The 25,806-nt window shown below is 41.1% G+C and overlaps 2 protein-coding genes across 2 annotated transcripts in view; one reads left to right on the plus strand and one right to left on the minus strand.

The window, feature by feature from the left end:
- The window catches only part of ubald1a (UBA-like domain containing 1a), a 29,635-nt gene extending 24,620 nt beyond the window's left edge, over positions 1–5,015 (minus strand). The window contains exons 1-2 of the mRNA XM_074664054.1: positions 4,719–5,015; positions 4,034–4,093 (exon numbers count right to left, since the gene is read on the minus strand). Coding sequence (XP_074520155.1) covers positions 4,034–4,093; positions 4,719–4,826 — 168 coding nt within the window. The 5' untranslated portion in view covers positions 4,827–5,015. The remainder of the gene's footprint in view (positions 1–4,033; positions 4,094–4,718) is intronic.
- Positions 5,016–9,376: 4,361 nt separating this feature from the next.
- foxj1b (forkhead box J1b) lies at positions 9,377–14,730 on the plus strand. The gene is made up of 3 exons (XM_074663264.1): positions 9,377–9,634; positions 9,769–10,427; positions 11,414–14,730. The coding sequence occupies exons 2-3, from the start codon at positions 9,846–9,848 to the stop codon at positions 12,290–12,292; spliced, it is 1,461 nt and encodes a 486-aa protein (XP_074519365.1). The 5' UTR covers positions 9,377–9,634; positions 9,769–9,845; the 3' UTR covers positions 12,293–14,730.
- Positions 14,731–25,806: the final 11,076 nt, after the last annotated feature.

Consider the following 25,806-nt stretch of genomic DNA (forward strand, 5'->3'; position numbering starts at 1 on the left):
ATGTTAGGATGCACTTTTTTCCTGAAACATAACTGTGCATACGAGCCAGGACCAAGTATCAGTCAAAAACAAACACAAAGATTGTTAAACAAGCACATTACTTTAGTTTTCATCAGCTGTTTTATGAACTAACTCAGGTTGAACCTTCCTAAATACTGAAAGAGAATAAATGTTACTGCACTTTACTTTGTTATCCAGCTGCTTTGGAAAATATGTTTTTGATGCAGCTCCTTGCCTGAGTACAAAGCAAGGCGAAACATTTTTGAAGACTAAAACTTCAAGTTTGTTCACATTTTTTCACAGTGGGGTCTTTTAATTCACAGGTAAGGAGAGTCATTTTCTGTACAAACTAACGCTTGCAGTAACTTTTGAGTTTGACATTTTGAAGACAAATGTTTAATGTTGTATTACATCAAAGATTAGAGGGCGCAGGTTTGGTCTCGTGGTAAAGTCACACGCCCATACAGTGGGCGGCCTGGGTCCACCTCCAGGCTGTGGCCTCTTTCCTGCACGTCATTCCCTCACTGGTTCTCCCAGTACTGTCCAAATAAAGATGTACAAGCCCCACAAAAAATATGACAAAAAAATCAAACATGTTAGCTGCCACAAATGTGACAAAATATTAATATGGCTAACTATCACGGTATATAACCTCACAAGGATTATCAATGGCCTTTTCTCGCGTCTTATATTTGGACGTGAAGTGGGTGAAAACTGAGCGAAAGTCATGGAAGAAGGAAAAAACAAATAACACTAATGTTGCAGATTCAAGCAATGACTCTCAACTGAAAGATGCACCAACATCGTATAACCAAAAGTATGGACCTGCTTTTATGGTGTGTACAGGACAAAACTAGATAAGGATTTGGAAGTATGTAGAAAGTGTCTCATGAAAATACGATACATGGGCCACTTCTTTTGCCACCACCCTGAGCTTGTGGAGAAAACTGTGTCTACGAGCTTGTCGGCAGAGTCAGGTGTTCACTCTTTTGCCAGCCAAAGCTGCCTTTAATTCACTGTGTGCTATGACAGTTACTCATGCTATTTGCGCGTGTATTTGTGAGGACCTTCATCCGTACTGTGTTGTGAAAAATAAAGGGTTTCGCTTCATGTTGCTGGTACTTGAGCAGAGGTACGAAATACAGAAACATTTTACTGGAAAAAAAACTGTTAACGGAACACCAAAGCTAAAGTGGAGTGTTCACTCAGCTCTACGGCGAGAGCAGGGCTACCTTGTGGTGAGTGGACTCTGAGGGCCACAGAGTCTTACATGACAATCACAGTGCACTTTATTGACAAAGACTGGGAAATTAACTTGTGTGTGTGTGTGTGTGTGTGTGTGTGTGTGTGTGTGTGTGTGTGTGTGTGTGTGTGTGTGTGTGTGTGTGTGTGTGTGTGTGTGTGTGTGTGTGCTGCAAATCAGGGTATTACATGAAGCTCACACCAGTGCACACATTTAAGAAGTACTTAGTGTTTACAGTAATGTTGTGCTAAAACAGCACTTTAAAACAATATGCAGTTACATTGTAACTGCGTTACAATTTCCAATAAACACATTTAAAGCCATCTGAACTTATTGCAACAAATCAGAAAAATGACAATCAGTGCCATCTCGCTGAGCAAGCTCATTTTTTGGTTTTTAAAGGTACATTGTGTAAAAGTGAGAATATTGAACCTTAAAAGCACCCGTAGTCTAAATGTAGGTGCAAAAAGAAAAACTCCTGTGATGCAAGACATGTATTAAAGCATCCATTCGCCGAACTTTCACCATCAGAAAAAAAAAAATCAATACCAAATCTCTTAAACTGGTGCATTGTCAGTAGCCCCTTGCATAAAAAAGAAAAAAGAAAAGAAATAAAACAAAGAAAGCATATCTAACCAATTCACTTATTACGTACCACTGCAGAGCAAGATGGCAGCCTCCATGGAATGGGAAGTGCTTTTTACTAATACAGAAAGGGCTCAGAGTAAGTAAACAAAAAAAAGGATTTGTGTGTGCTTGTGATTATAAACCCTCATACTTATGTATACTACAGTCATGGAATAGAGTATTGGCTAAAGGCCTGAGTGTGAAGCCCAAGCTTTAGCACCGTTCTGATGTTGTCATCTGAAGCTCAAGCTAACTATCTGCCGCTCTCAGATTGATTGGTGCAAATGAAAAGATTAGAAAACGAGTGGAAAAATATGACACAATGCTTTAATTGCTCTCATCAGACAAGCGTTGTATGGGGATAACATGCATTTCTCACACAACAGCGCTTTGTATCCTAAATAGTCTCTCGCCCAGAATGCCAAACTTAGATGGGAAAGAGATTTAACCCTTCGTACATTGTTTTCGGGGCCTCTGAAACAATAGCAAAATCCAGCTCAGCGAGCAGCATCTCCAAATGAACTGACCTACATGACATCCGAACCTGCAGTGCTGCCAAAACCTGCGAGTCTGCAGGCGATCTGTGAGGGGCCACGGGGAGTGGGGTTGAAGCTTCTAGCCAAAATAGCAATCTCAAGGATGAGTGCAGTTTGTGTTGTGACACAAAACACTGACGCAAAAAGAGCATCCACATGACGAGAAACTGGAATCTAAAGTTGGGCATGTTTACTCTAAATGAGGGCAGATAAAAGTGGGAGAGTGCGCAGAGAGGATTAGATTTGTATACAAACGAACGCTGAGGTCTGATAAGCTGCAGGAAAAGATGTGTCTCTACAGTCGTGACTCACACACAGACACCCATTTGAAAGCATGCACCTAAAGTACGCAAGCACATGCTGGTATGTGCAACAAAGGGGAACGTGAACAAGTGGTTATGCAAGAATATACGTGTAAGAATAACACGACAGGCACACGTAGGTTACTGTGCATTGTGATGCCTATTATCTCGCCTCTGCAGCCATCAAGCTCAGCTTCATTTGGCAGACAGGGCAGAATAACTCTTGGCAGATTGCTTACTATCTAAATTTAAGTGAGACATTTCATGAGCTAAGTAGGGGACTGAGATTGCCTTATTTACTGATCAGATGATAAAGGAAGTCTGGCTCTCTGTCTTACAATAAAGCTGTGATAAATATGATTCAGCTCTGTGTGCTGACTGGCAATATTGCACCGCTCGGGGGCTGTAAATCTAAACACACTCACCAGCAATACAATAAAAAATAAATCCTCTTTTCCCCCAATCCCTCTCTATTTCTTTTAGAAATGCAAAGCTACCATGTTTGGCAATTTGATGACTGTGGATGTCAGAGAAATAAACATTTACTGATAGAATAAGAGCTAAATAATGATCAGAAGTGTCACTGAGAATCCCAAGACACATCCACGTCAGGCTTTTGGAGAGGGCTGCTGGATGCTGCTGTTCATCATGCAGCTGCAAACAAAGGCTTGGAAACTGTCACCGTAGACTGCCGCTAAAAGCCCAAATACTGTTAGTGTTTCATAACCCTGATCTGCGTGTGTACAATGCGAGAGAAAGCAGGAGTCTGCGAAAAAGCCCTAATGCCTTCCAGTTTACTCAGCTTCGATTTCTTTGGCCTTAAAAGTCCCCAATTACAAAGTGGGGCCGGGATAGCAGAAACCCAATCAGGGGGAGAAAAAAAGCAAGACTGGAGCTAATGCAACTGCTCAAGGGTATGTTTGTGAGAGGCAGATGTCCTCTTCCTGGAAAACCCAGTAAATAGGCTCTTCTTTTGGCATACATCTTAGCCACTACAATGCAAAATGAGTAAATTTAGCTTTCTAAACCTATCTTTCCTATCTCATACGCTCTCTGTCTCCCCTTCTCTCTCTGTGGCTGCTGCAGCTGCATGCCTGCCTCTGTGTTTATTTCTGGAAGCTCACAACATGGCCGACATGTGCTTTGTTATTGTTAGTACAGCATCATCCCTCTTGGCCTATAGGGGCCGTTTATTACTCCACATCCCACCCAAAACAACACATTAGCTGTAAAGACACGCTATCTTAAACTGGGGTGTGTCGACACGTACGAACAAAAGCATTCAACGTGTATTATTGTTGTTATCATATAATTAATGCACTCACCATTTGATGATGATGGCCGTATGGAATATTTGTTTCTTGAAAAAAGGCACTGAGGGCAGTCTGCAATAAAAGACACAGAAAATGAAAGGTGTTAAGTAATGAAAATAACTATAAATAGCTGAGGACAAAGCCATCCGTCAACGCGCTATTTTGGAGCTGATGCAGAGAAAATCTGGACAATGAAACGAGTTGAATACACAAAAAATGCACATTCGTCATTCGGTTAACCGCAGACTAAACAAGCTGTCTTTAGTAGGCTAGTCGATACAACACGGTGGTCATCTATATTGCGTAATAGCACTCGCTGGCCTCGCCTGAACACGGCTGTCGTGTCGGATTATAGTATTTAATCTAGAGTAAAGTCTAATTGGATATGCTAGCTGTACGCTTCGCCTCACTGTGTTCTCTGTATGTTAAATATGAGCAGAGCTCATGGAATGTTTGCTTAAAATGTTCAAAAGTTCTCGCATGAAAGTGGGCCAAATGTTTGCCAACTAACATGAACACTCAGTTCGCACTAATGCTTTGTTTTATGTGGAAATCCAAGATGCTTAAAAGTGTCCAGAGGCAGACAGGCGAGCTCGAGGAAGAGCTAACGGTCAGCCTAACATAAACATTAGCCCTTTAGGCTAACCGCCGCCTGTAACGCTGCATAGCTTTTAATCGTTTTCTAGTTTTCTTTTACCTCGAACTGCCAATGTGCCGCTTGCAAAAGCTGCTTTGCCTGGTCTGCCGCACAACCCGCCGTCAGGACGAACTGGTTAATCATGACTTGATGTTTGAGTTCATCCATTTTCGACGAAGTCCGTGTCCTACTCGCGGCGACTGGCTCTTGAAACAGACTTTCGACCTTTTTCCTCTCTTTCTTCTCTCGTGTTGTATTCCGTTTCCCTGCCTCAGTCGTCCACCATTACAGCCGGTTGAGCAAACACAAATATTTACTGTAGGAGCGGTAGTGGAAGGAGCATTGCGTGATTGACAGGAGGGTGCAGCCAATGAGAGGACGGCTTTAGCGGTGGGATTTGTATGCGGCTGGTGGAGGGTCTCGGTTCGGCGTGTCTTTGGCTGCTAGATGCTGGTTTGTTTTGCAACCGACAGATACACTTAACCAGCAAAGTTCATAATAATTTGTGCATTTTAGTTTTAGATACATAAATTATTCTGAAAACGCCGCGAACGGGGTAAATCCCTTCTCGTCGAATCTCAGGCAGGGTTTGTTTGGACTACAACTCCCGTGAGCACGCGCTTTGTTTGTAAAGCTTCAGAAGGCAGACTTTTGTGAATGACGGCTTCTCTCGTCCAATTCCCAGGCGCGCTGTGTCACTATCTTGCCAAATATGGTAAACAAATACACCATCGCCAATTAAATCGCTCGGAGTTAAATTAGGGACAGCCGACAGCCATGGGTGCATGTTCTGAAGCGTCGAGTCTGCGCTGCGTACTCCTCATAATAAACCACAATGCGTTTTGTACATTCTCCCTGCACCGCAGCTTACTGCAGCGAAAGCCCATTACGTCTCTATGACATCTTCAAGTAATAATATAAATAGAATTGGTTTTCATCAAATGGTTGCAGTGACTTGCTCAAGGACACTACGGCAGTTAAGAAACTGACAGGTGACAAAAGGTTTGAAACAGTGCTATTATAAAGAAAACGAATGCCAGCTATGAACATCCAGATGGCCGAGAGGATTCATATCATCGACTTAATTGCCCAGTTACTATAAATTACTGTAACCAATGAGCATGTAATAATGATCCATTAAACAGAATAGGGCGATTTATTATTTTCAACAGCATTCGGTGGCCTATGCAATAAAAAAGAAAGCTAAATTCAGACATTTGTGGTGATTTGAACAATGGTTGTGGCTGGGACACAATGAATGAACAACGGAATAGAACAAAGTTGATTGTTAATTCATCTATTTAATAATCAATACGAGAAAGAAAGCGTCAGTGAAGGAAATAAAGGTGTCCAAAACAGCATTTATAGTGCACACAGCGCGTAAAACGAGACATCTGATATCGACACAAAGTGGGTAACTGTATACTGTAAACAGTCTTTTATCAATGGCATGTTTGTAGCAGCTGTGAGAGTGGGTTAGGGAAAAGATTGGAAACAGTGACACCTGCTGGTAGATAAAAACATAACACAACATTACTAAAGAACAGTATTTCTAAGCTAAGGTCATAAATTGAGACAGTTTTTTTGCAAAGAAAAAAAAATAATATAAATTAAATATATAAACTGAAGCATATGTTAGAATTCTCCTTTGCCTACTGATGTGACAAGAACATTTATCTGTCTACTTGTGGAGAACTGGCAAAATTTTGTACTTGTCTTTTGTACTTTTTTGTACAATCAGTATGTTTAATATTAAATTAAATACGAGACCCATCAAGTTAAGTGTTGTAATTTCAGCTTTTTGATGCAGAACCTCCTCTCCAGTGACAAGAGGGGGATCAGGCATAATATCCAACCACAAAAGTATAGACTACATTTATACATATACTAATGGTTTGATCTGACTTGTTTCATTTTTATAACTTTACAACCTTGAATTTTTTTCATGTAATGGCAACTGTTTGTAAAACTTATGTAGCTAGCTTTGAAATATTTGTTTAAATATAATCCACAAAAACGCAGCTGATCTAGTTAGGCAAAAAATTAATTCAAGTTGTTTTTTCATTCATTATGAAACAAATGATGTTTGAATTGAATGGCATCTGGATAACAGTAGTGTGTGTGTGTGTGTGTGTGTGTGTGTGAAAAGCTACAAATTGCTACTTTTAATCACTAAGCTAGAAAAGACCAACCTAAATTTTGGGGCTTCTCACCACCACAGTTAGTCTCCACCAGTTTCAGCCCAACAATTTTGTAGCTGAATGAATTAATTTTAATTTGCCATATTCTTATACGCGTTACATATTTAATAAACTTGAATTTGCTATTCTAATATAGAAATCCAGCAGAGGTTTACAAGAAACACAAAGCTTGCTGGTGTGACAGTCCTCCTTAGCACTCTCATTTCAGCCATTACATCTTCTGTAGCCATGTGTGCACAGCTCTTGCTTAAGGACAGTCAGGATACAATTAGAACAGCTGTACAAACATTTAAAGGCTCTTCTTAAACAACCTGATCAAACCTGGGGACAGTTTTCTAATCCAATATTTTGACAGGATGTAACAGCTGGCCTGGTGTGTATAACGAGACAGGAAGTGTTTCAGCAAAGATTTTGCAGCTCGTCCATCCCCTGTGCCCGACAATAAGCCAGTCCTTATGAGCCTCTGCAGTCCTAGTCTTTACCTTAGCTGATGTGTAGGCAAACATGTAAGAAGGAGGAGAGATGGTTGTCACTGTAAAATGTTCAAAACAATCTGAGGCTGTGAAAGAGCAAGAATGTGTGTTTTCTTTAAATGGACTTCTTAACATATTTTTAGTTTGTTGCTAAAAGAGAGGACTTAATTATGGTACAAACAGTCTAAAATTTACATCTGTATGATAATCAAATCCACTTCAAGGCTAAACAGAGAGAACATAACAATAGACTTAAAAAAGAAAGTCTCCTACTGATTTGATTTTCCATATATGTAAGCAGGGCTTGACATTAACACCGGCCAAGCGGCCAAATGCTGGTGGATTTCGGCAGTGGCTGGTAACACCACAGCTCCCACTGGCCACTTTGGCGGGTTGAATTTTATGTCAAACATGGAGCAGAGAGACAAGCAAAAAGATGAGTCTGATGATGAAAGCTCTGAGGAAATTTAATTTACCTTTCTTCATTCTCATGAAAAAAAAATGATTTTCTGATTACAATTGTTAATAAATATTTAAGCAGACAGTGTCTCTTGCTGAGTTTTTATCAGTTCAATTAATCCCCTTTACCATTTTATAATAAGCAATAACAAACTACTATTTTAATTACTATGTCTTAATAGACTGCATATTCTCATATGAAAGGAGCACAATGTTACACACAACTTTATCAGAGCTGAATACCTGATTAAGGACCAGTGGATTTTAACACTGATCTAGTCTTGTTTTGAGTGTGCATAGGGGTCATTTACATTTAAAGAGGTTGTAAATCTTCTTTAATTAAACTTTAGCATGTTTTTATTGGCTTTAATCATATTGAACATAATTGTCCAACAACAAATTGTGGCCAGTGAAAATACTGAGTGGCTAGTAACTCAGGGATACCACTAGCCACAGTGGCTGGTGAACAAAAAAGTTAATGTCAAGCCCTTTACGTAAAGCATAGCCATTAAAAATGGCACCCCTAAGTAAAATTCTGTTCTTCTCCCTCTGGATGCCTTTTTCGAATCCTTTACGCCAGGAGACAAATGCTCCTTTCTACTGGTTGCAACTGCAATGCATCGTTTATTCACTGAGTGGCAGTGTTTCCCTATATTCCAGACTAACACGGTCACAGACCTGTACGGACCATTCTGACCTCATGAGTCGCTGGTCATCCTGTATGTGTCGATTTTGACACCAAGTTATTTCTTTTTATTAGGGTTTAGTATTCAGGGTCATATTGCCGTATCCTTTAAACAGTTCGGGAATTTTAATCTGAGATAACATGACACGACCTGAAAACTAGTTTACTTAATTTTAATCTGAACAATTGAGCTTGTATGTTTTTATAGCACTGGACATTAAAAATGCAATAAATTCCACCTCACTTGAAGCGTCATATATGACGTATATTTTCTCTTTTGTACTGCTTTTTTTTTGCTTTTCTTTTCTTTTTGCGATAGAAAGTTGGACTTTCATTCAATAAACTGTGACGAAGATGATTAATGAGGCACTGTGCACAAGCGATTATGTAAAGTCTGAAGAGTTCAATCAACACGTGTCATTTCACGTTGGAAAAGTTGCACTATCCACGGTGTATCCCACGGTGAAAAGCACAGGATTGACAGAGTGCAGTGTTTTCTTTTCAGGTGTTGAGTGTGCTCCAAGCGGGACGTGTGGCGCGTCTTTTCAGCACCAAAGAAGATGGGAGGGGGTGACGTGACGCGCGCCGGAGAGGTCAAATTTCAGCCTATTTCCGGGATGAAGACAAAGATTTAATGCAATAATAGAGCGACCACGCTTCAACACACAACTTGAACAATCACTCAATTGGATGCTTTGTCTTTTGCGTCAGTTTGTGACTGCGAGACACACGTTGTGTGTGCGTTAAAATAAAACCTGCTGAAGCAAGCACAGGCAGCCAATCAGAAACCCCCTTCAGGCCTTTAAAGGTTACTGGGCAGTCTCTCGGGCTTTATGAGCTACTTATTTTGCATCCTCCACACATTCTCACTTCTTGACCTCCCACGGACACACACACACACACACACACACACTCAGCGAAGGGAACGAGTAACATTCTTTTTCTGTCCAGCCGACATGGATCTGTTGTAAGTGCCCCCCTTTTTCCTCTCCCCACAAATGAGCTGTTACTGGATGCTACTCGCCCTCCCCCCTCTGCACTTGTTGCGCAGAGACTGGATGAGCCGCTGAGACCTCAGAGAGGAGAGGCAGACCTCAGGCAGAGGCAGACTGCAACAGGTGCACAGAGAGAATCTCCTCCGATAAGACTGCACTGGAGGTAGGAGCGTTACGCATCAGTTTCGGTGGTTTGTGGGATTAAATAATTGCGCGTTTGGATCAAACAGCAGTTAACTGTTGTGGATACTTGGGCTTTGCTTTGACAAAGTGTTATTTTCTTTACTTTTTCCTCAGGGGTAAACACAACTTTAAATGCCGATCTGAGGAAATTTCTGCTGTCTTCAGCCCCCACCACGAGAAACAAATACAGGATGCCGGTTCTCACGAGCCCTGACATCGCCTCTAAGTTTAAGGAGAAATGGCTGGCAGTCTATCCGGAAGACCAGGTCCCTGGCACAGACGCTGTCCCCCTGGACGACAGCCTCACCAGCCTCCACTGGCTCCAGAATTTCTCCATCCTCAGCGCAGACCCGGAGCGGCCAAACGGAGCGGGACCGGGCTGTCCATCCTCCCAGCAGCACCTCCACCTCAAGCGGCTCGGCTTCCCCAGAGGCGGCACTGACTCTCCATCCAGCCCCCCAGCCGGTGACACAGCATCAACCGGGATGCCTCTGTACCTCGGCAGTCCTGTTACCTCCGGCAGTGACTCGACGCTGTTCACGAGCTACGCACATCCGGGAAGCACCAGCTACCCACAGATCCCTATCCAGGCCAGTCCACCTGTGGAGATCGACTACAAAACCAACCCAAAAGTCAAACCACCGTACTCCTATGCGTCTCTCATCTGCATGGCAATGCAGGCCAGCAAGCAGCCTAAAGTGACTCTGTCCACCATCTATAACTGGATCACAGAGAATTTCTGCTACTACAGACACGCGGAGCCCAGCTGGCAGGTAACCGAGACTCTAACTCTCCCTTTATTATTGATGAGTCAGATAAATTGCAAGGTGAGGGAGAGAAGGGTGAGCAATTGATCCCAGTGTTACCATCAGACACCACTACTTCATCCTGCAGAGAAGCATTCATTATGTCTTTTATCCTGGAGGATAATTTAATTGTTTTTCCTGGAGCCCCTTTTAATTTTTCCCCTTCAAAATCTTTTTTTCCGTGTTATCACAGAGTTTACTTAAGTAGATTTTGTAAGACAGATGTGAGTCACCACCTGCTTTAAAAACAGTCATGACTCTGTAGTGGATGTCATCGCATTGGCTCAAAATCTTACCCGAAACCTTGAATGTGAACAAAGTTGGTCGATGTATTTTGTTCCTTATTGTACGTGAGGCCCTCTAGGTGGATTGTTAAGTGTTGTATTGATAAAGTTAGTACCTTCTTCAGTTTCAACAGAAAAAAAGGAGGATGTGAGCCTGAGAATCCAATGAGTCCATTCTTTGCTTCTAATTATTTCCATGACAAGTGTGTGTTAATGCAGTAGGCCTAGAAATTTCCATCTTCCAACAGAGTGCTCGTGTAGTGTTTTTTGTCCAAGGGGAATGATGATGAGGCAAGAAAGCCTCCAATGTGTGTGTGTGTGTGTGTGTGTGTGTGTGTGTGTGTGTGTGTGTGTGTGTGTGTGTGTGTGTGTGTGTGTGTGTGTGTGTGTGTGTGTGTGTGCTAATGAGGGCTCCTGAGAGAGATGGCAGCTAAGCACAGCTGATCATGTTTGAAATGCACTGGGCTGCCTGTTACTTGAAAGCCTCATTAGGTTCATTCGCTTTTCTATACAAACAACAACAATACAGCCCCCCCTCCTCCTCCTCCTTTCGTCTAGTCTTCTCTTACACATTCACTATTTGCATGACTAACTCAAATTTGCTCAAAGCCAATGGCATCCTGCTAATTATCCTCTTTTTTTTCTTTTTTTTTTTCGTCTGTGTTGCAGAACTCGATTCGTCACAACCTGTCCCTCAACAAGTGTTTCAAGAAGGTCCCCCGACAGAAAGACGAGCCGGGGAAGGGGGGCTTCTGGCAGATTGATCCGCAGTACGCTGACATGTTTGTCAATGGGATCTTCAAGCGCAGGAGGATGTCTGCCAGCCACTACAGCAGCAGCAGTGGAGGAGGCGGAGGCCCCCACAGACAGGGCAAACTGCTTCAAGGGTATCACAGTGCTCAAAATGGCTACCCTTATCAAGCTGGAGGCAAACAAAAGAACATTTCATCTAAAAGCAAGCCACAGAGGGGAGCGGAGTCTCCTCTTCTGGCGACAGATGCCCACAAAGTGGACATCCTGAGAGGGGACTTTGACTTGGCATCCGTGTTTGACGATGTTCTCAGCGGGAGCTGTAGCACCTTTGAGGATTTGGACATCAATACAGCGCTGAGCTCCCTTGGGTGCGACATGGAGGTGTCCCTGCAGGGGAGGCAGCAGCACCCAGCAGCAGGTCTAGGGAGGTGGTGTGGAAGCAGTGGGGATATGATGGGTCAGAACCAGCATCTGAACCCCCACCAGTCCTATGCCTATATGGATTTGAATGCTGTTTCCATGGATTGTGCTGCAAACATGGGACAGGCTCACCTCCCGCTGCAGCAGCTGGACCAGGATCAGCTGCTCCAGAGTCAGCAGCACCTGCACCAGCAGCAGTTCGACGAGCCTGCAGCGCTGTTCCCCGAGCAGCCAGAGGAGGCGGTGTTGCAGCCGTGGGAGGAGATCAAAGAAGAGGCACAGGCGATTCCTCTGACTCTGGATCAAGGGTTTGGCTTGTGTGAGGGCTTCTTTACAGAGATGCAGCCATGGGACAGAGTGGAGGCCTATCTGTGACCTTTGACCCCAGACCTCATAGACTCCTAATGATCTACACCTAATCCCCTGGGCGGCTCTGATAACTGGCCTGACCTTATTGCTCTGGAGAGGAGAGCAGAACTACACAGAGGTCACGTCCGCATCCCCAATAAATGCAGTACACTGTTCCTGCAGCAAATGCTCTCCATTTTATTTTATACAAACAAGAAATATCTCAAACCACTATCTGGAGATGGATCTCTGATCCAGTCTATTAACAAGTTCCTCAAAAAATGCATTAATTAGACTGTGTGTGTTAAGCAGCATGATAAGGGATTATTTTCTGCCACCGACTCCTGTTTCCTTGGAAGAACGATGAACAATAGGCAGAAAATAATGCAAGAAAAGCTTATTGAAGAATTAAAAAGGGATTATCACACTCTGTAAATCATCAAACAGCATTTTTCCCCTCTAGAATGAGAAAAACTGTTTGCAAAAACAAGACAAATGCATATCCTGTATTTTCCTGAACTATAACAGCTCAGATGTGAGACTGATGGAAAGAAGGGAATGTGTTCAAGTGAGTGCTGATCTGCAGCGATTTGTTGCTGATCTTTTTTTTATGTATGAAATGATGACAAAAGGAGGAGAAAAGCAGCGGGAACCCAACCACCCTCTTTCAAAGCACTCCACAACAAGCACTGTTGGACTGAGGAGTCTATTTTGCTACATGAGCGTTGAACTTTTTCTACTAACATGCAGTAAAACCTGTCGTTCATCTCCGTCGTCTTTGTGATGTGATGATCAGAGTTATCAGTGCAAGATGAGGACACACAAATCTTAGTCAGAAAGTAGTCTTCTATGACTTTGTTATATAGTCAATTTAATATATATTCACTAAAGTATATAGCATGAAGCTAGGCAGGAACATTTGCCATTTGTCTACACTTCTGTATTGCAAAAATAGGAGGAGCAGAGTTCAGCCCCTGAAGTCTAATAGTGTAAAAAAATATATATATATATCATTCTGTTCTCCAGTGGAATCAGGAGGATTATCTTGTGCACATCATATAACTATCATGTGGTCACAAAGCTTCATTTCTTATCCACAAGAAAGTTATCTCATGGAAACATAGTATTGTCTTGTGGCTAAAAAATATTATCTTGTGCATGCCATTTATTGTTTCTTGGAAATAGGCTTGTTATCTTGTGTGCACAAGATAACCAACTGCACAAGTTGTTGTCCTGTGGGAGCAGGTTAGTAATACCATGCACACATCAGTTATCTTGTGGGAACAAGATGTTGTCATCTGGAAACATAATATTATCTTGTACACAAAAGTTGTTATTCTGTGGGAAAAGCTACTTGTCTTGTGCACACAATGTTATAATGACTTATGTCAACAAAATATCATGTGCACACAAGATGTTATCCTGTGGGAGTAAGAAATTCATCTTGTGCAATCAACATTGAACGTTGTGGTACAAGATGTAATTTTGTGTGCACAGGGTATTATCTTGTGGGAGCATGCTTATTATCTTGTACCCACAATAAAATTATGTCATGGGAGCAAGATATTTTATTGTAAGCACATAAAGTTATCTTGTTGGAACTTGTGAGCACAATTTAATGTTTAGTGTGCCCAATCTTATTGTTTTGTGCACACAAGATATTAAACTGTGCGTACAAGATATTAACTGAGGTGCAAAAGATACTGACTTGTGGGCACAAGAAATCCACAGCACATGAATGAATATATTTTCTGCTCAAGTTGATATTCTGTGTGCAAAACGTACATATATAATGTGTACCAGATAATGACATGTTCAAACAAGACAGTTATATTATACACTAAAGATTAAAAAAAAGGAGAAGAAAAGAAAAGAAAGCTGACTTTTGGACTCCAGGGGCTCTTTACCACCTTGAAATTGACTTTAAAGTTTAAACATTATGCACTTTGATAGACATCAGTTTCAGGAAAGTGGGACAACTTTTTTTTTCAGAAGGTTGAATTGTATTTTCATTCAGCATAAAGCATTGTATTTTAAGTTTACCGACCATAAAGGCAGTGATGCATTTGTTGTTTGTCCATATCAGTTTCTACATAGTGCTCAACACTGCAATAAGTCAACATGGAAAGAGTTTTTTTATCTCGAATGTTTCTTTTTGTTTTGTTTTGTTTAAAAAAAGATAGAAAAACTCAACATGAATTGATTATATTTCGCCAAATCTGTTAACCTAACAAATATGCAGTTTATTGGTGTTTCTGGCTGATTTTATCAAGAGAGGGTTTTTTTCTGTCACTGGGTGATAGATTTTTGTTCTTGATTCCATTTGTGTATGCCTTTTTTTATCTGTACTGTTTGGTTTCACAAATATGAAATTTTAAAATATTTTCAACATTTAAATGGGAAATTGTTTGAAAGATTCATGTAAATTTAAAACACTTGGGATTTTCATAATGTATCATATTGATCAAGTTTGATACCAACTCTTCAATCTTACCATGTTGTTTTCATATGTACTTTTTTAAAGCTGTTTAATAATGCAATCATGCCTTGATGCAATAAATGGTGTCAAATAAAGAGGAAATAAAACAAAAATCCCTGCTCGTGTTGTTGACTTGCCATCAACTTGTAGCTGTGCTCAGAATTGTGAGTGAGAGCAGTTAAGAGATAAAGAGGTCTGTCAGGGTTTATCATTAATAAGCATGGACAGGTCTGGACCCGCTAAACCATTCAGGGTCAGATATATGATAGCATGTTGCTGTACAATGTAAGCTCATGTTTCGTTATGAGCCAACAGCAGATTCAACCAACAGCCTGACATTTGATAGTTTAAAAAGATTTTTGCTGCAAGTGGAGATCTGTAAATGGTAACCTTTGGGGGAAAAGGTTTAAACTAAAAAAAAAAAAAAAAAAAAAAAAACCTTGAAAAAAAAATTACCTGGGTTTTTCTAGTGTTTTAAGATTAAGATGTTAAGCATGCACAGCTACATGCCACACACCTCATGACACAAAAGACCCAGGCCACTCCTTCTCTCGGATCCAAACAGAAAATGTGCTGACTGCTCTGCTCCAGGAAGAAAATCCAGACAAACTGCAGAAAGAGTCATGGTCCTGACCGATGGGAAGCCCTGTGTACTGTCTGCAAAGCTGGCACCAATCTGTCAACGCATCAACTGCAAATAAAGGCAAAACCATTTTGCCCATAATAAGCACAAGTAAATTTTAACTTCAAAAAGAAAAGAAATCCTTCAAACTAATGACTGTGTATGGGCTTCTTTGTCATCTTTGGGTAATTTTAAAGTATCTCCAAGAGGCCAGGTAGGGTGTCTTCTTTTTGGGTTTTCAGAATATGGTCACCCTAATACAGTGGTGGCCAACCAGTCAGAGACCAAGAGCCACAAAATGACCGTGGTACTACAGAGAGCCACGTCACGCACGGGGTCTTACAAACAAGCTTCCTCTCACACATAAACAAATTGGCATAAAATGCAAATCAATACATTTTCAATTTTCAAAGTGAGATTTATTGTGTTTGTGTGTTTAAATTTGTACTAGAGAAGAGAAACTGAAACTTAAGTATCAATCTGTACACTCAAATATTGATCAACACTTAACCCAATGCTGACATCAGTATATCAATATTTTAGATTGATCAGCCCGCCACTACTTATATCTTTATATATATTTTTATGAATGGATCGAAGAGCCACACACTGAAAGACAAAGAGCCACATGTGGCTCGCGAGCCGCAGGTTGGCCACCCCTGCCCTAATAGAATTGCAGACAAATTGATGACGTCAAATGCAGACAGAGAAATGTGCTACTTAAACCAAAACCAAGTGGACTTTGGAAGAACTGCAATTTTTTCACCAGTTAATGATCTATGGACTCTGGATGTCATTGTATAGTACCATGGGAGTGTCTCAAAGCCTAAAATTGAAGGAGGGCAAAGAAATTCTCACAGTCAATGAAGTTGTTTGGGTCTAAACCCAAATGGAGAGCTGACAAATTTAAAAAAAAAAACAAACACTAGATACCAGTGAGGCAAGGCAAGGCATGACTATAACAAACAGTATCAAGGATTAAAGTGTTATAAATGAATTAAATGCCTTTTAAAAAGTACTGGAGATGCCTGTGATCAACAAAAGCTGAAAATCACAAAGGCCCAGAGTTCAGAGAGCGCCAGAGCTATGAGGGCATTTGAAATGACCAACCAATCACTGTCCTCAGGCAAGATGTTCACACTGTAAAAACCTTTGTGCAAAAACACTTTTGGCGATGTCTGTCCCTGCTTCACAGGAGGTCAGAGGTGTGAAATAAGAACCTGAAGCCCAGTCAAAGAGAGACAGAGAGAGACAGAGAAATCAATTCGTCAAAGTTTTTTTATGGAAGAGTGCTAAAGTGTGTTCTTTAGAGTCAAATGAGATTAACAGGAGGAAAAGCAACCCTTCAATCAACAGTTCAGTAAACTCCAAATGTTCCAAATGAAATCACTGTACTGATGTCAAAGGACATCACTGTTTCTCATATAATATTTGGTTTTTATACTGGCTCCAGATGTGTTGATCATAAGTGGTTAAAATTAAACACAGTATATACAACTTATGTCAACATTTTTTTTCTTGCTTTTTTTCCAGGGTTTTGTTCACATACCCATACGTATGAAAATGTGCTTTTCCACCTCAAATCTCTTTTTAATTGAAACCGTAAGAGGAAAAGTTCAGAAATGCGGCTTATCCCCCGTACCTCAGGCTCACTGCTCCCAGCGGCAACAGGTCATGTGTGGAGATCTCCAGGAATGGGTGGAATAACTCAGATTCCTACGAACAGCGGGGTCTACGGCCTGATCCGAGGCCGAGACGTGTGACCAGTGGGCACCCTGCGTGAGGAAAATCACTCCAGCTGATGTAGATGCTGATCCTACAGGTTATTTATACCTGTTTAAGGCTGTGGGTTACTCTTGGTGCACTAAAAATGAAAATTAAAGCAACAGATTGAGAGACGATGTTGGAAAACAATGTGCCAGTGTCACACTATAGATGAAGGGCATCCATCGTACCTCAGAGTGTGTGAACTTTTACATTTGTGCTTGTTTGTCCTTGACTGTGCACATATGTCCGTGTCACTCAAATTAAAGGCCCTTATATTTGTGCTGGCCACAGGTTTCTTTGTCTACCCTCACATTAATGTGTACAGAGTGTCCTCAGTGTGTGTATATACGGCTGTGATGGAGGCCCAGTGGCGGCCCAGATAACACTATCTCTACGGAGCCAGAGCCCTGTGGTTCTATTCAACCCGGCGGATGAGAGGCTGGGACTGCCCAGCACGCGGACCTGCTCAAAGGATGACGAACAAGCCGCGCTGTCACCGTGGGCTAACCTAGCCTATAATGGTTTATAACCTCCTTCATGGTGCCCCTCTGGGGACTCTGCATCATGCCTGTTTTTGTGTGTCAGCTTAGGTTACACAGGGGAGGGCAGGGGCAGAAACAGAGACAAGAAGAGGGTGTATTTGGTGTTTTATTGCCATCATGGCACCCTCTGGGCTGCTCCTGATTAGAGCCAGGCGCACACAAGGTCAACCAGCTTTGCTAAGGAAGTGCCCTCCCAGCAGGACACAGACAGAGGGTTCAACTGCTCATTTATTGGGGATAGCCACAGAGCTATTCTTCTGATAGAAGATACATGATGGGGGTCCCTCATTAATTAGATCCTTCTTTGTGGCACAAAAGAAAAAAGGGCAGCGGGAAAACGCCCTAAGCCCATTTTATGGCCCCTGAGGAACCCCTGAGCGTGAGTGATTGCGTGTACAAATAAGTGTTAGATCACACAGATATTCACAATTTTCTCATAGGTGCAAGAATCACACATCAGATAACCTCCGGTTGGAGACACTTTCGCCTCTTGGACGTGGCAAGAAATTGCACTCCATCTCTGGTTTCCAAATCCTCATCACATATTGATAAGGGGAAAAAAGACGAGGATGAAATTCAGCAGTCTGACCATCCCTTAATGCTCCTCCACTCACAAGAGGAGGGACTTAGGCAGGAAACACACCCAAATAGTCTTCCAAAAGGCTGTTGTTTATGTATGACATGCAAATAAGGTTTCCATTGAGATTGCTGAGTTCCATTTTGGGAGGAATCGCGGATGGTCAATTAGAGTAAAAGGACCGATCTGTTGCTTTGAGAGGGGGTTTCTTTCTTTCACAGAGATAAGGCTTCTACTTGCTCGCCTAATTGCTCAAAATGTGAACACAGCCGTATTTACATACAGTCAGCACAGGATCATTTCTTAATCCCTTCAATACAAGACTCCTCTTTGTCCATCTTTGTCCTCAGGAGCCTTTATTCTTGTGAGTGTGGTGATGACTAATGAGGGCTACCGCTCCTATTTGCTAACGCCACGTGAACCCACACAGAAACCCTCCACATTTGTTTCAGTTTTGATGTGCTAATTTTATTTATTCAGGGCATGTCGTGCAGACAAAGGCAGGTGTGCAAATGAGTGCGGACACAACTGCACACAGATGGTAACTATGAATACATATAGGGGTATTGTAAGGTAAAGAGGCTTTATTCCTCTTTATTATAGGACTGCTCACGGCATGTACGTCACATTCTGCTTTTGGATCTGTTTCGTCCTTTTCAGCCGTGCATCAGCAACGACTCTCTCCAGAGAAACTAAGGGAGCAAGCACTCAGGATAAGACATTCACAACAGGGTGCAGCAACATCATAAACCATTTTCATTGCATCTGCTATGCTCCTGGTACTCAGAGTACCTTTCTCATGTGGGCCTTGACCTTTCCATTTTCCAGCGTTGCACAGAAGAAACTGACAATAACTGCCTCTCTGTGTTCACGCTGCTGCGAGTTAAAATACAAAAAAAGGACAGCCTCGTGGATGACATCGTCTGTCAGTGACGGGGATTGTTTAACACTGGTTGCCAACATGTTCAGCGCTTTGTGTTGGTGTGAAGAACTGGATGTCCAGTGGGAAGATGATGGGTGTCATATGTCCTATTGTTTCCTGTGAGGTGTTCAGGTATAATCTTTGACCACACACAAAACATTTGTACAATGACTCAGACAACTACACAGCTACTCACAGAGGGAATCGTTCTTAAATAAATAAATGCATAATGATTTGGAATAACTTTATGAATTTGTTTGACATCAAATCCTTCTTGATTTCTGACAGTTTGCAGTGAGGACACATGATGTAGAAGATAACTGTCACATGAACTCACAGATCGTTTCAACAAGTTAAGCCTAACTTGGGGCTCTTTAAGGCTCCTTGTTCCACAAACCTCTTTCCCACTGTTTGGCCAGCTGAGCGCAGACCTGGGTGTTTGAGGCCCACACCTCAAACATGTCAGAAATCAGTTAGAAGATCCTTGTGTGATGACCTCATCTTTTCAGCAAGTGAGAAGAAATGTGAAGATCTTGTTAAGATCTTGTGAGGATTTCGTGAAGATCTCATGAGGATTTCGTGAAGATGTTATGAAGATCTCATTAACATCTCGTGAAGACCTCGTGAGGATCTCATTCTATTTTTAGAACAAACTGTTTCAAGTCACTCACAGACAGGTACATATGTCAGGTATATATTACTTTATACCCATGTTTAAGAAATGGGAACTCATTTTACTGACCATTTCACTGACACGCTTCTTATCTGATGGAAGTACTTTTTATGGGGGCTGCTCTGGCTATTTATTTCACTGTTTGACATAAAAAAGTTAAGAGAAAAAATTGAGCTATTTTGACTTTTTATTTTTTTTCTGAGGGTGTCTTGTACGAAGTTACTACTTTGTTTTTTTAAACCAGTGTGAAGTCTTTAGGATTGTTCCCTTGCATAACATTTTTCCTGGAAAATAACACATTTCCAATGAAACTAATACAGCAATAATAAAGGAGTATGTGTGTGTGTGTGTGTGTGTGTGTGTGTGTGTGTGTGTGTGTGTGTGTGTGTGTGTGTGTGTGTGTGTGTGTGTGTGTGTGTGTGTGTGTGCATATATGTGCCCTTTTTGCTTGGTGTGTACGCGAACCACCATGTGTGCACCTTGGCATCCAATGCTTGGTCAGTGAAAGACATTCTTGTCCTGTGCCTTCGGTCTCTGTGGTCGCAGGGAGCGGCTGATTGTCCCACAGGCAGACAGGAGGAGGGCACACAGCTGCCACACACACACACACACACACACACACACACACACATAGCTAACATAGAGACAATAACACACACACACTCAAGCCAGTCACAGATTACTCAGGCGCTCAGATACAACTCCATGAACCCTCACACGGTCAAACGATTGCACTCACTCATGCCCACACATAGAAGGCTAGCCAGAGGGCAGCGTGTCAGGAGGGTGAGCATGGTGCAGCGTAGAATAGAAGCCAGGATAGCGCTGGAGCTCTGCCACTCACAGCGTCAATATGTGTGCCAAGGAGCAGAGCAGAAAACAAGTCTGGACCAACCTCCTAAATCTGGCCTGCTGCTCTTCCTGGTTCTTCGCCAGGAAACTCAAGGCTGGACCCCGTTGAGCTCCAGAATTCATGGTCGTGAAAAATCTCGCCAAGTTTGAGTTAGGCAACCTTTAGTCCCGAGCCTAGTAAATTACAGTTTGTTGATTCATTTCTGTCTGAAAGCAATGGTCTTGTTCGTGGGAAAGGTCATATTTATCTATTTGTTTTTGTTTACACTCCAGTCAAAACCATCAGCTCTTTAACAACACTAAGTTTTTTATAGCAAGTCATTTAAACCCTTTCTTCTAAGACTACAAGCAAGCTATGTTAACAATTCATTCAAACTGTAAAAATTGAGTGTAAGCTACCCTATGTTTCCATTTGCTAGTCATTTTAAGGCTTTGCCCATAACTGCAAGCTATTTCACTTTTAACTGTGCCTGTTAGCTAGCTTTTTCAACACTTAATTTGTGACTATTAGTTAAATATGTCAACCATTTTTCCACAAGTGTAAGCCAGACATTTTAACCTTCTATCCATGAATGAAGCTAGCAATTGCAACCCTTTATCTATTAATGTTAGCTAGCTATCTCAACATTTAATCCACTAATGTACGCTAGCTTACTATTCTTCTAGCTCACTATTCTTGTTAGCTAGTTATTTCAACCCATTATCTGTAACTGTTAGCTTGCTATTTCAACATCTTGTCCTTAACTGTAAGTGAGCTATTTCAGTCCTCTGTTCATGACTATTAGCTAATATCTTCTATCGTATATCCAGGAATGTTAGCTAGCTTTTTCAATGTATTATCTGAGACTGTTGGCTGCATTTCTCAACATTTTTTTACTGTGACTGTTAGCTAGCTGTTTTAACATCTATCCATGACTGAATCTAGCGGTTTTGATTCTTTATCATGTATCCTTGCTATTTAAATCACTATTTAAAACAAAAAAACAAAAACAAAAACAAAAAAAACAACAACTTTGAAACGGTTGACTAATTGTCCATAACTTTGGTGTTACAACGTTTAAGCCATTCAGGCTAGCTGTTTTTCCTCCTCTTTTTTCTACTCTAGACCTCTTAGCAGTTATAGAATGCTTTTACTAATATGTTTCCAGACGTATTGGTTATTTAATGGTATTAAAGTTATATTCAGGCTTTATATTCCTCTAATAGCCATGTTATAAGCTAGCATCTCAAAAGAATAGTCTGTGCTTTATTCAAGTTGGTGTCACTGAAAATCCTTATTTCAGCCCCTGACTCTTCAAGGCTTACAACCCAACAACACTCTAGAAGACTCCTCCACTGTTACCCTGCCTCAAAGCTGTAGTTTATCAAATACCAACATATGTTTTAGATGTCAAATCTGAATGTTTGGAAAGGCTTAAAAGTTCCCAGCATTGTTGAACAAAGGGACATTTCTGTTTGGTCAGGTTTCTCATGACCCTGTAAAGAGATGGTGATGTCATGATTTGATTAAGTTGTGTACCTCTCTGGTAGCTCTTCTATGTCATTTCCCGCATGAGATGTCCAGAGCAGCCTTTAGCTTCATCCTGGGATTTCTCCAACACACTTGGACACCAGGTTACATGCGTCAAATCAAATTGCTTTATTTGATTTTTTTCACCTCATCTTTGGGGAATGGTTTCATTAATTGGGAAGAGATCAGGAGAAAAGTTTAACAAGAGGGCTAGCTTACTAGCATTTTTCACATTTAATTAGCCATAGCAGCACACAACATGTTGTCATAAAGACTATTTTCTAATCAAATTGATACACTTTGTTTCAAATTTATGAGTTTCTCCACAATTCCCCCTGGCAACTGCACAAGCATGCTACCCCCTGGAGTACTCCTTGTATGGGTATTACTCGCCGTGTATGAACCATACATTTATACCCCTGGATGCTGGTATTTCATGAGCCAGTCTGACTTCAAACACTTTCTGTAGTCAAGCCATCATCTCAGAAAAAGGTATAGTCATTACTATGTCACCGTCAGTATTTCATTTTTCTCACACAAGGTCACTTACAAAAGCTTGAGAAGAGGAGTTACTGAAGAGCAAGGAAAAAGAGACGAGATGAGAAAAAACGATGCTACGTATTGATTTTCACTTGACTTCTTCAGTGCTTACGTTTCATGTGTACTTGTGCAGTTGTTTATTAAAACTTTATGAGCCTTTATCAGCGTGTCTTTGTCTTAGCTAGCCCGACAGGACTATGCAGTTGTGTGTGTGTCTGTCCTTCCACCCCTGCCTACTATCTAAGACCTCTTGAAGCCACTAGACTGCCTACACCACCCCCTCGTCCAGACACACACACACACACACACACACACACACACACACACACACACACACACACACACACACAGACCGTTCTCCCATTCTTCCCCTCTGTGTCTGCACGCTGCTGAGGGCTCTTATTTGATTAGCTGCGATTTGCTTTGTGAAGCAGTGGAGCATTTGGCTCACCAGGGGATCTGTACACAGCACATACACACACACAAGCATACACACTTCGACAGTCGAATGCGGGGGTTCTTAGAAAAGCCGCACAAAGGCACTTATAGGATGCATGCCCGCAGGTACATTTCAAATCCAGCTTTTTAACCCAACCTTGAAATTTCACAAACATGAAGTTTTCAAGACTGCACCACACAAGAATAGTTCGATAGCAGAACAAAAACCACTACACATGACAAAAACAACAGGTCCCTATAGTTTGTACTCTGGCAGTTTTGTAAGGGTGACTCACTAATGCTAGTTTACTGGCAGTGACCTCATCCTGGCCTTCTCAGAAAATCACCTCTGATTATATAAGGATGACTTCTAGTGACACCTAATCTACCAGGCCTTGGTTGAACTAACCATCAGCCTTTCAATAATGCATACGGGGTCAATGTGTTGGTGATTGTGTGTCTCTGAGGTGTGTCAAACAGATAAACACCGTCAATCCGCACAGTGTCACCGTCAGGCTCTTTATGCTGTAATTGTTGTTGTCATTTGTCAGAAAAGATTTACAAAAATGACCAAACTAAGGAGAAATATAATGTTATCAGATAAAGGGTTAAGTCTTCAAGATCTCTTATATCTTGTTTTTGCTTTCTTTTCCTAGAAAGAATTTGTTGTAATAAAGAATAAATAAGTAAGGATGAGGTCATGAAATGTGAAACCAAATACCCATCATGAGTATAAGTTACAGTTACATCTTTTAACAACACAAGACATTTGGCTGGTAGGCACAAGATAATGACTTATTTTTTGACTTGTAGGAACAAGGAAATTACTTGAGAAAACATAAAGTAGCTTGTTCTCAACGGAATAGAAGATAAATCGCACAATCTAATAACTACATTACAAAAGATTGCTAGCTTGTCAAAAAAAAGGTTTTATTTGTCTAGAAAGGACATGAACTTTGCAGACAAGATACTTGACATAGCCAACCACAAGATTTTAATATCCTTTGACAAAATAGTTCCTTTTTCCCCAGAGGTACACATTTTGTGTGAATGACAAATTAACTTGTTGAAGCAAGAAAAAGAAATCCATGTTCCGATTGGATTGCAATTTGCATGCATAGCGTTTATTTCTCATGGGAAAAAAGTTAGTATCTTGTGCAGACAAGATATTTGACTTTCCCAAGATATTAAGTTAAATGCACAAGATTATTACTTTCCACACAACTTTGTCTCTTGTGTGTCTTTTATGATTTTCAGAAACGAGAAAGCTACTTATTTCTCCGCAAAGATCATAGTGTGCACTATAAAACCATCTTTTGTGAAAAAGGTACAACATACTATCTTGTACAGACTAGATACCAGTTTTTGACTTGCACCTCATACATTTTTACTTTTTGACTAGATAATGAATTGTACACAAGAAACTATTATCTTTTGGAAACAAGGATTTATCTTGTGTGAACAAAATATTTGCTTCCCCACAAGTTCATATCTTGTAACACAATGTATTCATCTTCAAAAAAAACTAAACTTACTTGTCCCTTCAAGACAAATACTTTTGTGCACAGTACAACTATCTTGTAGTATGAAGGTATTATCTTGTGCAGACAAGACAATGCCTAACATATAATTATATTATGTGTGCAAGATAATACATTTTTTTGTAGAAAATGACTTGGATACAAAAGATCATCATGTGTAAATAACTATTTAGTTAGAAAATGATCTTGTGTGCAAAAATACTGTTTAGGGGGGACAAGTACAAAAAGAATATTTGGGGACTGCAGAGACTCTGGATCAACATAAAAGATTAACATCTGTTGTATGTAAATGTGTGTATTTTTAAAGGTTTAATAAACCCTTAAGTTTGATAGATGTCTCAAAAATAATGATCGTCACCCTCAATCTCAAAGATAACTCACAGTCAATCCTACAAGTCAACCCCTAAAGTCCTACTAGTTGTGTTTTTCATGAAGAGGCTTTTTTATTTGCTTATTTCTGCATTAACTGCCTCCAATAATGACAAGCAGCCCTCTCCCAAACCCCTCCCCCCTCAACCCTCCACCATCACAAGGGGTTAATTAAAACTGATTGGGCCCTTGGAGGCCACACCTGCCTCTGACAGGTAAGGTATCAAGCTCATATGAGCTGTGTGTGTTTGTGAGTGTGTTGGTGTGACTCTGTGGATATGTGCTTAGCACATCAGTCTGTTAGCATATCTTGTGCTCTGCTGCTCTGGGTCAAAGCGGTCCCATTAGAACATCATAATAGCTTTCAGACAGTATGCCTCTGTTAGCTTTCACGGTTTTGTGTGGTATTCAGTATTTAAATCTGCATTTGCATAAGATTTGCATCTGTGACTACATATGCATTTCATTTGTGTGCGTCTCATCTTTTCAGAACCACTTAAGGCGCTCACGCTTGATGTGCTGATTAGACGGTGCTCGCTGGAACCAATCGCTGCTCTGCTTTAACTTCACGCCTGCCTGCTTGTCTGTCATGATGAGGGCCACTGGAGGAGGAGACTTATTTGCAGTTTAACCCTCAGATCATCATCATCATCATCAACATCACAGTCGTGGAGGGAACGTTCACAACGTAAAGTATCATCGGTTCAAG

The sequence above is a fragment of the Halichoeres trimaculatus genome, unplaced genomic scaffold (genome assembly GCF_033239565.1).
Source record: "Halichoeres trimaculatus isolate MK-OKI-2021-1 unplaced genomic scaffold, fHalTri1.1 fHalTri1_scaffold_23, whole genome shotgun sequence".
In the NCBI taxonomy this organism is placed as follows: Eukaryota; Metazoa; Chordata; class Actinopteri; order Labriformes; family Labridae; genus Halichoeres; species Halichoeres trimaculatus.